The 18,110-nt window shown below is 35.0% G+C and overlaps 2 protein-coding genes across 2 annotated transcripts; one reads left to right on the top strand and one right to left on the bottom strand.

The window, feature by feature from the left end:
* The first annotated feature begins 8,362 nt into the window (after positions 1-8,362).
* Positions 8,363-15,920, top strand: LOC120277843 (CSC1-like protein ERD4). Its single transcript, XM_039284679.1, has 7 exons — positions 8,363-8,690; positions 10,043-10,191; positions 10,764-11,039; positions 11,397-12,241; positions 14,744-14,999; positions 15,187-15,565; positions 15,651-15,920. Exons 1-6 carry the CDS (start codon positions 8,420-8,422, stop codon positions 15,562-15,564), a joined length of 2,175 nt encoding a protein of 724 aa, XP_039140613.1. The 5' UTR covers positions 8,363-8,419; the 3' UTR covers position 15,565; positions 15,651-15,920.
* LOC120277844 (phospholipase A1-Igamma1, chloroplastic-like) lies at positions 15,827-17,769 on the bottom strand. Its single transcript, XM_039284680.1, has one exon. It carries the CDS (start codon positions 17,637-17,639, stop codon positions 15,990-15,992), a length of 1,650 nt encoding a protein of 549 aa, XP_039140614.1. The 5' UTR covers positions 17,640-17,769; the 3' UTR covers positions 15,827-15,989.
* Between the last annotated feature and the right edge of the window lie 341 nt (positions 17,770-18,110).

Genomic DNA, 18,110 nt, shown 5'->3' with positions numbered 1-18,110 from the left:
AATCTGCGTTCATGAAAGGGAGATGTATCCTAGATAATATCACCACTGCGGAGAAGTTGATTTTTAGTATGCACAAATGTCGTTCTACTAGACATATCCTGAAAGTTGACTTTGCGAAGGCATTTGACACAGTGGACTGGGATTTCCTGTTAGAGCTATTACAGGTAAGAGGATTCGGGAAGCGATGGGTGGAGTGGATCCAGAGTTTGCTTAGTTCTTCTAAGGCCTGGATTCTTATTAATGGTTCCCCGAAGGGTTTTATCCGTTATCGTAGAGGTTTGCGACAAGGTGACCCCCTCTCCCCCTTCTTTTTGCGCTGGTAATGGATGTCTTAAGTTCGATGTTTTGGCATGCCTTAAGTTACAAAGTGTTGGTTGGAGTTCCATTGGGGGAGTTCGGCAGTAGGTGTAACCTCTATTATGCGGATGATCTCCTTGTTCTTACAATGGGTGGGATTGAGGATCTTAGGGTGGTGAAACTTTTGCTTTATGTGTTTGAAGGGTTGACAGGATTGGAGACCAATTTCGCTAAAACTTGCCTGTACTCGAGTAAGGTGGGTGTATTGCCAGAGATCGCTGCTTCCGAGTAGAGCTGTCAGATTCGAGCTGGCCATGCACGACCCGCCCCATAAATAAAAATGGGCGGGTCGGGTTGGTCTTTTATAGGCCCGCTGGAGGCGGGCCTAAATGGGCCAACCCAGCGGGCATGGAGTTAGGGCGAGGGCGGGCATGCCCGCCTCTAATTTATATATAATATATATATATATATATATATATATATATATATATATATATATATATATATATATATATATTGATATTGAAATATTGTTAAGGATTTAAATTAAAAAATAAATAAATAATTTTAATGAAGTTTAATATGCATTTAATTATGTTTTAAAAGAAATATGGAGATAACAAAACATTTTAATGACTTGTTGATTTTGATGAATATTATGATTGTAATGGATGTTTTTATTTTGTGCTTTGTTAATTTTGCTAAATTTTTGTTGATTGTAATGGATGAATGTTATAATTGTAATAGATGTTTTATCTTGTGGTTTGTTGTTGTTTTTTTTTTAAATTTTGTTGATTGTAAATTTATAATAGTGTTTTTTTATTTAGAGATTTTTGTAATTATTGTTGATTTTTGTTAGGTTTTGAATATTATAATGGATGTTTTTCATTTTGTTAATTATTGCATGTTTTAATTTTTTTAATTTAGTTTTTTTATGAATTTGTAATGAATGTTTCAATGTTTCATATATTACAACATTTATAAAAAAATAAAATAAATTAATTATTTTTGATTTTTAGCGGGCGGACCGCTGACCCACAACCCAAAAGCGGGTCGGGTTGGGTTGGCATTTCTGGCCCGCCATTTTGGCGGGCCGCGGGCCGGTCCGCCCCGCCAGGCCGTTTTGACTGCTCTACTTCCGAGATGCTCAATTGTGCGGTGGGCACTCTCCCGGTTTTATATTTGGGTATCCCCATTTCGGGCGCAAACACGATTGGGAAAGTCTCATTCTTAAGATTCAGAGACGTTTGTCGGCTTGGAAGGTGCGCTACCTGTCGTTAGGGGGAAGACTTACACTCATTAACTCAGTGCTCTCAGCGATCCCACTTACTGGATGTCGTTGTTCCGTTTGCCTTGCTGGGTGATTAAGCGCATCGACCGAATTAGGAGAGACTTTCTTTGGTCAGGGCCTGAGTTGGAACACCCAGGATGCCGCTTAATGAGCTGGAAAAACTTGTGTCGTCCGCGTGACCAAGGTAGTTGGGGTATCCTTGATTTTGACATGTTTAATAAGGCACTGCTGGGGAAATGGTGGTGGAAATTCTTGACGTTGCCTGGTTGGTGTGGGTCTGAGGTCATTCAATTTAACTATGGGTTGAATTGCTGGAATATGTTTTCCAGGCACACTGGTCGGATTTCTTATTTCTGGAAAGGTGTTATTAATTGCCTGCCAGCGTTTAGATGTTGTATTTCGCACAATGTTCACTCGGGGATGGAAATGCTTTTTTGGAGAGATCAATGGTTGAATAGTAGAGCACCTATGTACCTTTGGCAGGACATGTTTACCACTAGCCATTGCCCTAATAGTACGATCAGGGATCTTATGGCTCTGTTGGAGCAACCTCCGTTAGTCAATTTTCTGGCTTTGAATCGTTTCAGATAAATGTTGAGGGCTTCTAGCAGTTCACTGCTCGATCAGAAACGTTGGAGGCTTTCGGGAAATGGCATTTTCTCAGTTAAATCTTTATATTATTTCCTTATTGATGGGGGTTTGCGTTGTCCTATGGCGAAGTTCTTCTGGAGTAGCATCTGTCCAAAGAAAATCAACCTCTTCAATTGACTAGTGTGGAAGGACAAAATTCTGTCATTGGAGAACCTAGAAAAACGTAGATGCAACTGCCTGCCTACGGCAACCTGTGTGCTTTGCCATGAGAACTTGGAATGGGTTGACCACCTATTTTTACATTGTGCTGTTGCCAGACAGGTGTGGGCATATTTTGCCATGGGGTGTTTGGAGAACTTCTTTATTACCTGCGTTTAGAGTAATGGGGGATCTTGTGGTTAAGGCGATTGTTTGGAACATTTGGCTTGCTCGTAACGATTGCATTTTTAATGCCATTATGGTGCCTATTCACAGTTTATGTCTAAAGATTAATCATATGTTTTTATCATGGTTCTCAGCTGCCTCTGAGGGCATTCAAGAGAAGCTGGAGGGTTCTATGTTGATTGTTAGGCGTAGCTTGGAGTTTGCAGGCTCGCAGACTGAGGAGATTGCTGGTGGGCCATCTTTTGAGGCTTCTACTGATCAGGGCGCAGGCAAGCAGGTCTTGGTTGTTGTCGTGTGGGGACCTCTTGATCCCCGTTATGTATTTTGTTGCTTTTGATCCACACCTATGGATTTGTTTTTGCTTGTTGTTCCCTGGAACTCTTTGTACTTCTTTCAGTATTAATCTATGTGATTTATTCACCTTAAAAAAAAAGACTTTTTACTACAAATAAAAATATATACCTAAAAACTACCGGTCTACCACAATCGTGAAAACCCCGAGCGAGAGAATATAGCTAGTAACATATTAATAGTTCATGCACGTTTTGCATCATGCGCATAGCCCATGAGTGTTTTTTTATTAAAAAAAATAAAATAAAAAATCCTTATAGTACTGTTTTTAATGACCACATGGGCAATTTCTTAAATATGTGCAACTCGCGCATTTAAGTAAATAAAAAGTGTGAGTACAATATTTAAAATAAATTTTTTATATGCAGAATAAGGATAGATAGATATTCTACCAATGCCCAACCATTATAGGCTTTTTTTTGCAAGAGCTTATATATTGCACTGAAATATGTTTGTATTTTTCTTATAAATAATTTACAAGATGATGGAGAGCCAAAAAGATTACCACACATAATTAAGTGATTGAAAAGAACATAAATAAAATATGAACATGGTTAAAAATAATTCATAAAAATTCAAAAAATAGTTTTCAGCTGTTTATATAATTCATGAGAAATTCTACTTTATTTTCAAGTAGTAGCTAATGAGAGATGGCATGATCCTTGATCATTGCAACAAATGAGAGAGGCAACCAGTCACCACCAATCCAGAACAAAAGCGAGGCAAAGCACATGCAAATGATGCCACCAAACAGCCTCACCAATAAAACAAAAGGCCTTCTCTCTAAGGCTCCAATGGTCCCATTTTTCATATTATCTGACAAAATGGCTTCGGAGAGCTTCAACCGCTTCCCTTTCATCTCTATTGTTTTTCTCTTTGCGTGTTCTTTGTGTTTATTGTGGCATTCGAGGGCCAAATTATCACCCTGGACCACCTTTCTGTTCGAACGCAAATTATTTCAGATTTGTCAGTTTTTTTTTTCTGTTTAATACTCACTCCTATAGTTTCTGAAGAATTTAAAACCATTTATTTTAAATAATAATAATTAAGGGGTTGTACCTTATATTAAGTGAAAATTATTATATTTTATTTAAATACAGCTTATATATATATATAATCAAAAACAAACTACCGAAGTAGACCGGAAAAAAAACAAGAGAGAACAAAGAAGAAAGAGACACACATGTAAAGAAGAGAAGATTAAACATATGCATAAACAGTGTTGAAACCATTGTACTTGCGCTGGTTGAGTAGATTGGAGATTGTTTTTATTTTATTTTATTTTTTTTATTTTTTTTTTGTTCTTAGAATAGAGGGTGCAAATGAGGTTGGATGGTTAAAATTGTACAGCTAGTATTGGATCAATCGGGCGATTATAATGCATCCAGCACTATGCACTGTTCATCAAATGATGCACTATTAATCGCACTAGTAATTGTAACTAATATGTGTGACGACACAGTTGTTGGATTTGAATCCAACTGCTAAGTAAAAATGTTAATATATTTCTTATTTACGGACGTTTCATAGATGATTAGGCCCGATATATATATATATATATATATATATATATATATATATATATATAATCACAATATTTGTTGAGTTGAGTGGGCTATTACTTTTTTTTAAAAAATTAGTTTCTAACATACAATTAACATAATTAACAAATATAGCTAAAATTGGTACTTGAGTCAAACCGAGAAATGATTTGTCGAAACCAAAAAATGATTAATTTTCTTCTTTTATATAATTAAAATTTTTCTAACTGAAATTCCTGTTTAAACATAATTATGTTAGCATGAATTAATCATATTTAATAATTAAATTTAAAATTTATGAAGCATCTATCATTATTAATTTTAAAATTAAAATTTAAAAACAAAAAAAAAATAATTTTGATTAGCTTTATGTAACCCTTAATACAAGTTTTCTAGTCATTTTAGCTACACAAACATTTCTCCTATACACTATTTATTTTTAATATTTTATATATAAAATAATGAAAATATCTTTGAAGGTTAAATTACTGTTTAAAACAGTGCAAATTTTTTATACTCCAAAAACTCATAATATTGCTTCCACACTCTCTCATTGACCTACATAAAATGAACAAAAGTTCTAACTTATTATTGAACATAAAAATATTTATAACATTAAACTTGTAAAATATTTGAAGTATTTAAAATATTATTATTTTATCTTAAAAATAGATTAAGACTTTTTTTTAATAATTTTATATCAAACCAGTCAACTTCTTAAAATGGTACGGAATGAAATTGATTTCAAAATCAATAAATAAAAAATTTTGAAGATCAAACAAAATAAAATATATTTTTTTGTACAAATATAATAGGTGTATAAATAATCATGGAAGTGCAAATAAAGATAATAATGGTCTGTTCATATATGCTAAGCTCACTGATGTGAAGATTGAATTATAAATCCGTATTTATAATTAAAGATTTTTGATGTTAGAATATTTTGCATGTTTTAAAAATTAAAACTGAATAATAAGTATTTCATAAATCAAATATTTTGTAGCCGGTCAGTGCTACTGAACCAAAATATTTTAGCAAAAAATATTCTTTTCGCTTATTACATTGGTTTGTTTAAGTGAATAAGAATTAAATCACGGACAGACACAAATCTGAAAGCTCAGTATACGCAAAAGCCGACGATTTATCCGTTGGGAGGAGAACGGTAGATGCAGTGGGAACTGGGAACAAAGCCGACAACCAAGTTTTACACGTGGTTCTATAAGAACACGCCACGTGGAACAAAAAGCTCAAGTCACGGCGCTTACTTTGTCGTTTCATATTGACATTGAAAGCACACGGGAGCCGTTACTACCAAGCGGTTCGTGTACCGGAAATCAACAGAGCAGATGCGGTCGATTTCTCCGCGTTTACACCGAGATGGTAAGCAGACCTTATCTCGAGGCAAGTTTGCCGCTGGATAAGATTGCAGCCAAAGAGGTCACGTGACATCTAAGTACACTCTCGGTCAGAGAGCGCTGTGTCGGCAGCGCAGGGGTGACGCCACGCGATTTAAGAGAATGCGACGGGCCATCATCTGTGGGCCCACTTGCAAAGCTATCCAGGCGCCCTTCTATCGCAGATTGTTGAAATACCCATTATACCCTCTGTCCTTTTATAATATGGAATTATATATATATATATATATATATTTCTCATCACGAAGATATTTGAAAATTTTATTCTCAAATATCTTTATTAGAGCTCCAATTATAGATTTATAGCCATGTATATTTTAAAAATATAAGTTTATGGATTTTCGAAAAAACTACACTTGAACAGTCACTATCCATGATAAAAAGGAGTCTTTTAACTTTGTAAAATCTCTAACTTCTATGCCGGGTGAATCATATATTTCACAAAATAAAGCTTCAAACATTTAACTGATGATCGTATTTGTCTCACATTTTAACCATTTTTTTTTATATACTATATTTGTTTTATACTACCAATGATCAAGAGAAGTATTAACTTTGTTTCTATTAATTTTGTTTTATATTATATTTTTTATTCAATAAATATATAGTTGATCACTTGATCCACATTTATTTTTTTTGAATAGACAATTACTTAAATTAATAGATAAAAAACTACCACCCCCCATCATAAAGAAGCTGATATTCCATTAATCAAAAGTGCAAATCATTTCTAAAAAGAAATAAAACTTTAGAAATGCACAATAACTTTTTATTTTTAGTTATTTATCATCTATTTTATGAAAATAAAAATTAGACTCACATCTATAGATAAGAATTTCAACTGTTTATAATATATATGAAATTATATAATGTATATATAAACTTTAGTATTTTATAATAATGTATGTATACATATATTTTTTTAATGAATAGCGACAAGCGTTTCCCTTGTAAAGTCAAAAGGACATACAGTATAATAGTGTACTAGTTATAGTAGCTTAACGACTTTCTAAGGATTTATCATGTGAGACGAGCCAATCCGCAAGGCAATTAGAACTTGCTACGTGCATCCAAAATGATAAATAAATGACCATAACCCAATAATGGTATATCCCTCTTGCATTGTAAACCTGGAGAGGTAGTGAATACTACTCCTACCATAAGGGACCCAGTGAATAATACCCATAGTATGAGGCCTTACACTACTCATCCATCATTTATGGTGACTTCCAATAGGCTACATAGTGGTTGTCTGTTTTCTTTTAACTTTATTTTGCCAAATACTCTAAAATATTTCCATAATTATGAAAAAATATATATTAAATAATTAATTTAAAAATAAAAATTTAATTATAAAATATTCAATTTTAGTTAGTATTAATTTAAGTCAAAATTTATTAAAAAAAAATATTTCCTTCTCAATTTCATTGAATTGATCCCACGTTATTTATTTAAAAATTTTAGCATGATGTTGTGGGTCATGGGGAGATGATTATTAATAAAATTAATAAATTACTTAGACACGCATGTTCAATAGCATTTATTAATATTATAAATGCTGTTTTGCGACGTGCCTGCACTCACCACCAAATACCCCACGTTAAATCCGTAGATCCTGAAAAACGGAATTCCTATAGTTGCAAATTTTATTTATAAGTAATATTGCTGTAACAATATACGGAGTAAAAGTTAAAACTTATTGATTACTGAAAAGGAATATTTAGAGGACAAAAAAAGCTAAATCCATGCAATTTAATCAAGAACATATTCTTTTCCATTTTCTGTATCAATAAAATGCACTAAACTTAGTATATTCTTGCCCCCATTATGATTTTCTTTTTTATTCCTCCAAAAAATGGTTAAGACACAGTTGGATAAGATGCACACTCCGCACTTATCTAAAATAATCATTCGTTTAATTGCTTTTGCTTTTTTAAGGGGAAAAAAGAGAAAGTATAAAAAAATGGGCTTTATAAAGAAAGAAAAGGCTAAAATGTTTCTAGCAGCAATAACTAAACAAACATAAAAAAAAAAAAAAAGTTTAAAATTTTACTTCTTAAAAATGCTTTAAAAACAATTTTATTAATTATTGCAAATTATCAGGATATAGCAATAATCAGATTAAAAGTTCAATTTTTATATTAAATAATTATTTTTCAAATAGCATAAATAATAGATGTTTGAGTTATTTACCAAAGTAGTTTCAAATTTCAGTGAATTAATTTTTTTTTTAAAAATTTTAAAAATTTTGATTTCCATCCTTTTTCTTCTCCTAATAAAATAAATAAATAAATAAAGGCAAAATTCAAAGACGGTTTATGAAGCAGCGGAATTGAGGGGTGTTAAAGTAACTTCGTCTCCAACACTCTGTCCCATCCTCTCGCTATCTTATATAGCCCACATAAAGCTTCCATTATACCACCACACTTAACCCCGCAAACAACGCATACCCTGTTCACTCTAGATCAAACCAACGCAAAACCAGGAGAAAAATTCTCATTCCTCCCCCTCCGCAGCAGTAGCAGCAGCAGCGTTGGAGAAGATCAAGCATGGAGTTTGCTTCGTTCTTGACGTCTCTCTGCACGTCATTCGTCATCTTCGTTGTGCTGATGCTGCTTTTCACCTGGCTCTCGAGAAAGCCTGGGAATGAAGTGGTGTACTACCCAAACAGGATCTTCAGGGGTTTGGACCCTTGGGAGGGCCGCCGGATGACGAGGAATCCGGTCGCTTGGATCGGTGAGGCCCTTCGAGCATCTGAAGCTGATGTTATCGCTGTTGCCGGTGTTGATGCTGCTGTTTACTTGGTCTTTCTCTGCTCTGGTATTACCGTCCCTTTTACGGCCTTTTCTCTTAATTTGTTTTTTTTAATTGTGTGTTGTTTTTGAAATTACGAGTTGTTTTGAGGGGACTTCTGAGTTTTGTTTTTGTCCATTTCTTCTTCTTTTCTTTATGAATTTTGTGATTTTCTTTTCTTTTTAATGGTATTCTTAATGTGCCTTGAATCTTGATTTTTTTTTTGTCTGAATAATTTATTTCTAAATTTCTTGTTTTCTTGGTGAATTTGGTTTGTTTTCTTTGAACTCTTCCATAATTCAGTTGCCCTTATAAGAGCATTTAATTGATTTGTACCCAATTCTGCTGAAGAAACCATGAAAATTTTAAGGTTTTGCTGAAGATTTGTTTTCCTGTTTAAATTCACTTTGGCAAATGGATTGCGGCTTCACAGTTTTTTTTTTCTTTTTTTTAAGGATGGATAAACCACATTCATTAGAGAGGCTTCACAGATTCACTTGCTTTGGATGGGGTTTCAAATAAATAAATAAATAAATAATTCCAATCGTTCTAATTGTGGAAAGTATTTCTTGAAAAATAATGTGAATATAATTTTATGTCATCTTTTATTGTTGATTGTCCCTTTCTTTAGCTCCTTGATATTTTTTATGGGGTTCAGCATATATAACCCTTTACGATAAGAAAATTGCAGAAGCACCCTTGTCAATCCAAATTATATATTTACACTAATACCCCTATGGTACACTTTCATAATTTGAATATTTATTTCTGTGTTTATTTATTAAGTTATTAACATAGGCTGATATGTTTTGGGGGTATAAGAGTAATAACCTTAGAGACCCTTTTTTTTTTTCTTTCCAAATAGGCGGCAACTTTTTTTTTTTCTTATTCACAAATAGGCTACAAGCACCTCTTCTCAAGGAAGGGGTGTTAGGGACCGGCACAGTTAATATCAATACTTGTGCTCTTTCTCATTTTATATTTGGGTTTAGATCTTGGGTATTTGTCAAAACAAACACTCTATGCAAGGAAGGTGCCAATAGGCATGTTGGTTAGACACTCACATTTCCATAAATGTTTTAAACATCATGCATCGGATACTTAACTTCAAATATATGCGCAAGCATATGTGTTTTCTGCAGGAATAAATGAGATTTTTTTGCTTATATAACATCTATTGATTAAAGTATTGTTTTTATTTTACCTGCAGTTCTCTTCTTGTGTATCCATCTACATAACACTGTGTATTGATTACCATACTTGAAAAATTTATAAATTAAAGAGCATTGATTCTTATAACTTGTTTTATTATGGGTTTTGGACTTCATTGTTGATAAAAGTGGCTTAATTTGATGGTATTGTATTCATTTGATGATCAGTTCTGGGAATATTGGTATTATCTGGCATTCTGCTACTTCCCGTTCTTCTTCCAGTTGCTGCAACTGACCATAATTTGAAGTTGTCTGCTCAAAGTAATAGCAACGGGACCTTTACAAATCTTGACAAATTAGCAATGGGAAATATACAAGTAAGTCATGCATGCTTTCTTCTTTATATGCTGAAGACTTAGCGCTGGTGAGGGAACTTGCATGTGCTTATTCCCAGCTTCATTTAAATACCAAACAGGTTTTGTACAAAACGAAGTATGCATAATCTCCAAAACACATGAAAAGTTTATCCAATTCCTTAATGGTTTGACTATTACTTATTTTCATGAATTTTGTATACCTGCATTTCCTGTTTTATTACAACCTTGATTAGTAACTGTAAACTTGTCTTGGTTGACGAGTTCAAAGTTTTACATCATCCTAACTGGTTCTTAACCAACTATCCTTTCAAATTTTATTATATATTCTGTCATGTCATGTCTGTAGAATATTCATTCTAGCCCATAATATAGTTTCTTTTTTATGCCCTGAACCTCAATACAAGTTATGAAAACTTAAATCATTAAATTAAATAGGAGCAACTCATAGATATGTGAAATTAGGTTGGTACATAAATTCCAAAGCAGCAAGTTCATATTTTTAGTAGCACTTATTGGGTACTATTTCTTATCATCTCTCTTTTTTGTTGGTCTTTCTTCTATCTATTTTCTAGGAGCAAAGTCCAAGACTGTGGGCATGCATTCTAGGAACTTATTGGGTTTCTTTTGTTACCTTCTTTGTACTTTGGAAGGCCTACAAGCATGTTAACAATATAAGGTCTGCAGCTAAACCCAACTCACTGAGAACACCAGAAGACTTTGCTGTATTGGTTAGAGACATTCCACGTGCTCCCAAAGGTCAAACTGTCAAAGATCATGTGGACTTGTATTTTAAGTCACTCCATCCGGACACATTCTACAGATCAATGGTGATTACAGACAATAAGAAGGTATCATCATCTTCTAACTTTACTCAGTAGAATAATCCTCAAGATCAAGATTTTTGGAGTTTGAAGCCTGACCTTGGTGCTGCATGAAAATGACCATACCTGCAATCTAATTTTAGTTGCAGAATATTCTCTTATCATTTTAACGGTTTGGCATAGTCTGAACACTCCATGAAAATGAAAACATCTTTTACCTAAAATGTTATAAAAATCGTTTGTCATTGCCAGATGATTAGCTCAAAGGTATGTGAACTCTTCTTTAAAAGAGAGTTAATCTTTTGAAAGTCTGCTTGTATGGCATTTGTTGTATAATTACTCAAAGAAAAGGTAAAGAATAATCTCTTTCTTTTTATGCTTTAGGTCAATAAAATTTGGGAAGAGTTGGAAGGCTATAGAAAGAAACTTGCTCGTGCGGAAGTGGTATATGAAGAATCTAAAACCGCAAGTAAACCTGATGGTACAAGACCAACCAATAGAACAGGCTTCCTTGGTCTTATAGGTTCAAAAGTGGACAGTATTGATCACTGTAACGAGAAAATTAAGGAATTGCTTCCTAAGTTAGAAGCTGAACAGAAGGTCACTCTTGAGGAGAAACAACAGCATGCTGCTTTGATCTTTTTTAACAGCAGGCCGGCTGCAGTTTCTGCTGCTCAGACTCTCCATGCTCAAATGGTTGACACATGGATTGTGATGGAAGCTCCTGAGCCTCGCCAATTAATTTGGACAAATTTGCCAAAGAAATTTTATGAGAGGCAAATCAGGCAGTATGTTATTTATGGTATCGTCTTTCTGACTGTATTTTTCTACATGATTCCGATTGTGTTCATTTCTTCTCTCACAACTTTGGCAAATTTAAGGAGGCTTTTGCCATTTCTGAAGCACATAGTAGACAAGCCGGCAATTAAAACAATATTAGAAGCATATCTTCCCCAGATTGCACTAATAGTATTTATGGCGTTGCTACCAACTCTCCTTATGTTTCTCTCTAAAGCAGAGGGAATCCCATCTCAAAGCCATGTTGTACGAGCGACCTCTGGGAAGTACTTTTATTTCATTATCTTTAATGTGTTTCTTGGTGTTACAATCAGTGGGTCATTGATTGATTCTCTCAAGACTATTCTAAACCATCCAAAGCAGATTGTGCCATTGCTTGGTGCAAGTCTGCCTGGAAGTGCAACCTTCTTCCTCACATTTGTTGCTCTGAAGTACGATTCTTGCACTTTTCCTGTTTGTTGCTTTTCTATATTTTGCATTTGCATCATATTTTAGATAATCTGCACTCTTCCTGTTTGTCGCTTTTCTAAATTTTGCATTTACATCATATTTTTGATAATCATCTCAATTTTCAGAAATATATGTTCTTTTTCTAAAAGTATAACATAGGGCATCTTTAAAATGTGAGAATGTCCTCATTGTTATTGCCTTGTAGTATAAATGTTTCCTTTCTCCATTTTCCATTTTGTTTTCTTCTTTCTCTTTGTTGTTAATCTGTACCTTAAGTAGATAGTGTATCATAATCTTGAATATCTTTTATCCTCTATACTCTAAGAAAATGGTAAATAAGTGAAAACTTGAACCATACTTTCTGTTGCATCTTATAAAGAACATGTTAGATTTTATATTTTGGTACTAGTGGGCCCTATATGGGCTCTATATAGGCTTGGGGGTCTTACACCAAAAAGTCTCAAGACTTAGTGGCTCAACCTCTGTATCTATATATATATAAACCCATTATACTTCTATTACACAACCGATGTGGTACTATATTTCCAACCGAACAAATGATCCACTACTTATTTGTCTGGAGTTTTGACCTTAGAAATATATACTAATTTCACTGAATTAAATATTGTCTCATTTCAAGTAAAAATTCTCATTTCTATCAGTGTTGCTTTTGTAGGACTATTATGAGTGTCATCATGCCATAAACCTATGTATCTTTCAGCTGTTTCATCTAAAATTGAATGTCTTGAATATTTTAACTTTTTCAGTAGAACTTTTGAAGCCAGTTTTCCTTGTACAATGTTCTAAATATGATGCAATTGTTTTTTAATCAGAAGATTTAGAAAACTTTTGACAATGTCCAGTGTATGATTATTATTATGTTTATTGGAACAGATTTCTTGACTGAATTTTCTGATGTACTGCCTTTGTCAATGCCATATGGTTTTCTTTGTTCTCATGACAAACTCTGCTCTCATATGTTTTAGTTGCGACATTCTTTTTTATTTTATTTTATTTTTTTAACATAGAAAATACATGCATCCTAAAATTTTAATTATTTCTTATGATGTTTAGGCATAAAAAATCAAACGAAAAATTGGAATTCATAAAATGTTATGATCAGGTTCAACATGTGAATGTATGAAAAGTGGAAAGAAACAAATAACAATCATAAGAAAACAAACAGGACATAAATATTACCCTTAAAAGTGATTGCATTTTTAATGCCTAACCGACTATTAAAATAGTTGGGAAATAAAGCGCATCAGTGCAAGGGTCATGATATCAGGTCATATCTGAATTCATGAAACCTTTTACTGAAGTCGGTTTATATAAGGTAATCATCAGAAATAAGGCACTAATTTCCAAAGTACTCTAGTGATGACTTCAGCAGAGCTAGCTATTAAGGAAACATTTAAGGCCATGCTTGACTGTTTAGTTTCTCATTAGAGGTTCCAAGTTTATAAGGACTTGCACACAAATAAGGTTACTCACAAAGAACTTGTGGGGCAAGGTTGCATACATTTAATCTTTCTAAAGACAGACCCACGCTTGGAGATTAGTCATGTTTTCAACTGAATTTAAACTACATTTTCTGCTGCACATCATATCATTATCAGTGACCAGTAATTTATCTAGCATGATTCATCACTTTTTTTTCCTCAATAGGTCTATTTTGTGCTAACATTTGTCTTTGGGATTGTGTACAATAATGCATCTGAAATACTTGAAACTACAAAAAGCATTTACTCTTGCAATCTCCAACTGGTAGTCACATTTTCAGTGGACTACAGAAAAGTTTCCATTCAGTTGTTGAAAGATTTTAGTGATTGAATTTGTTTCATACGTATGTATTTAGCATCATCATATTAGGGAAAATGGTTCTGCATTTTGCTGAAATTAAAGAGTTTTTGTCACATGTCCCATAGTGGATAGATATAAGGGCCTTTGCCCTTACGCTTGGTCATGATCTTGATTTTGTGCCATAGACATGGGAAAGCAAATATTGGCCATGAGTACTAATGGAATATTTTGACAGAAACATTGGAAAAATCCATAGTCATCCTGTGTGAAATCATCTATAGCCAATATTTTCCATATTCTTGATCAACCCATCAGCATCCAACAGAGTATTCCTTTATATTTCTTTCAAATCTGGTCATGATTTGGAACCGTTTTCTGCATCTCATCATAATTGAACATCTTCACAATTCTTTGTCCTTTTAACGAAATTATGGCCAGAAGCATCTTTGGAGCATCATTTCTTTAAAATTATATTTCCTCGAGCCACCATTAAAAACTGTTTCCTTTTCTTGCATATTACTTTCTATATGCTTAATTAGTGAAATGCTTTCTAGTGTCTTGCTTCTTCGAAAAGTTTGAGTATTTAATTTATTTTTGGATTATTCCATTTCACCTGTCACTTCGATGCTTTCATCTCGTTATAATTCTTACCAAGTTCTAATAACTCCATTTTATCTCAGATTCTTTGTTGGCTATGGCCTCGAGCTCTCTCGTCTAGTTCCTTTGGTCATTTTTCATCTCAAAAAGAAGTTTCTATGTAAGACTGAAGCTGAGGTGAAAGAGGCCTGGGCTCCGGGAGACTTTAGTTATGGTACCAGAGTTCCGAATGACATGCTTATCATGACAGTTGTCCTTTGCTACTCTGTTATTGCCCCGTTAATAATTCCTTTTGGTGTTGTATACTTTAGCCTGGGATGGCTTATTGCTCGCAATCAGGTATTTTATATAATCCTTATGTCTGACATGAAACAACTCATGCTTTGCATATATAAGTTGACAAACCACCTATCGAGATATCAAGCATTTTCTATATACTTCTATATTGCAAGTTTGGAGATTCTATTTGTTGATCTGATGCTTCCTGCAAACAGATTGAAAAGTTTTTCTTTGCCTTTTTGTGTAGGCCCTGAAAGTGTATATTCCGTCATATGAGAGCTTTGGCCGTATGTGGCCACACATGCATGTACGGGTACTTGCAGCCTTGGTTATCTACCAGATCACCATGTTGGGCTACATCAGTTTAAAGAAGTTCTTATATGCACCCTTCATTGTCCCTCTTCCAATATTATCCGTTGTCTTTGCTTACATATGCAATAAGCGCTTTTACCGTGCCTTTGCCAACACATCTCTAGAAGTTGCTTGTCAGAATTTGAAGGAAACCTCCAATCTGGAGTCTGTTTATACCGCATTCATTCCTCCCAGCTTGATGCCAGAGAAGCTTGATGATGGCAATCAGTTTGAAGGCGCACAATCACAACCATCAAGACCAACAGCAGTTTAATGTCGATTTTCCTTTTATGTCTCAATTCTTCAATAAATTATTAGATTCTAAATCAACTGATGCAAATTGCTTTCTCATACTTGCAGGGATATCATACAAGTAACACTATTTCCTGCATGCTTTATGGTCCAAAAACTCTGAAAATGCCAATCAATTTTTAGACGCCGCCCTGTGTAACTTGTTGATGTATATAATATGTCAGTTCTGCCGGTTAGATGCTGCAACAGTTTGTTTGTTGGTTTGTACTGAATGTATCATTGACTGTGGTTTGCCTTTTTGTTGTTTAGGTCATAGAAAGCTTGTATTCAACGAGAAAACTTTCATGTGAACTAATGTATTTCGTGTGTTTTATTCAATTCAGCTGCACAAAATATACAAGTTATGCGATTGCTATCAAGTTACAAATTTTCAGGTAAAACTGCATGTCAGCAATCCCTGTGTGGCGACGGAATATCCTCTGGTGTCCTCTCCAGCTGCACCCACCGTCCATAAGCATTGCGCACCATCCCCTTATTCGCCAATTGATTCCAGCATACAGGTATCTTCAGCTCGCTGCGCAACATCCCACTGTACTTGTTCACCAAAGCAGCATCCCGGCGAGCATTGAGCCTGTAACCTGCCTGTTCACTGACGTAACCATCAACGAGATGCAGGTATGTCTCCAAATTATGAAATCCAGCTAGATCAAATCCATGTTTTAGATAAGGCGATGCTTTGATGTTCAGGTTCAGCTCCAAACCAACATGCTTGTAAATCCATTCAAGCTCTCCGGTGACAGCTTTCAGCTTCTCTATCCTTTCATTGAGAAAAATTCCCGGTAACTTTGGAACCATGTCCTGCTTCACCACCACCCTCAGCACCTTCACTCCCAGATCTCTGATCTCATCTCCAAATGCTTCATTCCCCACTCTTGGTGCACCGAAGGAGATAACGCTCACCGGAAGCCCTGGGATGCTCCTTGCCGCCTCATGTGCATTCAACAGTGCCAGAGCTCCGCCCAGGCTATGGCCAGTGACAGTGAGACTCACTTCCTCTCCATTCCCACGGTAATAAGCTACAAGCCTCTTGATCTCCTCCATTACTTGTTCAGAAGCACTAGACTTGTTATACCTTGTAGCATCACTCTTGGAAGTGTATATACTAAAAAATCCATGCTCAACTTTAGCATCAGTTTCACCATGATCTCCTAATGGTTCTAGTTTTCCTTGAAGATCCTCCAACCATTCACTGGGTGAGACAGTGCCACGCCATGCAACTACTATATCACGGCAACCAATCCGGCGAGTCTCAGTGTCGTCACTGACAGCTACGTAGCCCATCCAATTAGAGTCTTTGCTCCATGTATCTGCATGCAATGAACGTTCAAGCCACTTTGGGAGTTCAACGTGGGACATGGCGTAGATGTACTCGGTGACATTATAGCCGTGCCGGGTTAAACCAAGGATTTCAAAGAGACGAGACTGGTTGTATAAGCAGCTGCCACAGTATTCAGAGAATGGATTGAAGTCAAAAGCTTCATAGGTGGCTTGAGAGAACTCGCCGTATTTGATGATCTCACGGCGGAGCCAAGGGTGGAGAGGGTTGAGAAGGGGGGACCAGTTTGTGCTGCCGTGCAGCTCCGGTTGTAAAGAAGAGATGTTTTCTTTTGGAGATGAGGTGGGGGTTTGTTTGTTGGTGGAGTTGGTGAGGAGGAGTTCAGGGATGGAGTTGTGGGTGGTGCCAATGTGGAGGAGGTTGGAGATGATGCTGGGGATGTTGAGACTGATGCCGGAGTGCCGGTGGTGTTGGGGTCGTGTTTGGGTGGTGGAATGGAGATGGAGAGTGGATTTTGTAGAGTTTGGAGGAAGAGGGTGGTGGTGGTGGTGGATGGTGGTGGATCTGATGGTTAGAGCCATGAGGAAATAAGGATGTTTCTTAGTTGAGCTGTTGCATTGGATTTGTATGTCTGAACTGTACACATAAATAATATTGATGATGGGGAATGAAGTATTGAGTAATGGCAAGTGGGTCTCCGTCAACTTAGAATAGTTCAAAGGTTTATCAGGGACAGGTGTGGAAGGTTTGACATGCAGCATTTGGGCTCATAGAAAAATTCTAAAAATAATAATATTATGAGATATTGATATTAAGAAAGATAATCCTATGGTAATTAATTGTCCAGGGCTAAGATGTGATTTATTCATACTTTGAGATGTTTATTTTTACCTGTTAAATTGTTCAATTGTCTTAATTCAGTAATTTTTAAAATAAAAAATAACAATTTTTTAAAATAATTATTAATATATTTTTATATTATATAATAAGTAAACACTAAAATTTATAAATCCATGTTTAAAAATGAATCACATGACTAATGTCTTGCTCCAGACATAATAGTTATCATATAATAAGCTGTTATATGAGAACGATAAATGCCACTTCGTAGGGATAAAAATTAACCAAAGCCAGGTAGAAAAACCATGTTCAATAATTTGCCAAAATAGAAACATTCAGAGTGACAATTGGGCTAAAGCATAGATATAGACAAATTCCTCCATTTCCAAAAA

This window comes from Dioscorea cayenensis, chromosome 15 (assembly GCF_009730915.1).
Source record: "Dioscorea cayenensis subsp. rotundata cultivar TDr96_F1 chromosome 15, TDr96_F1_v2_PseudoChromosome.rev07_lg8_w22 25.fasta, whole genome shotgun sequence".
NCBI lineage: Eukaryota > Viridiplantae > Streptophyta > Magnoliopsida > Dioscoreales > Dioscoreaceae > Dioscorea > Dioscorea cayenensis.
Note: the sequence above shows the minus strand (reverse complement) of the source record. Positions and strands in the feature narration are given on the sequence as shown.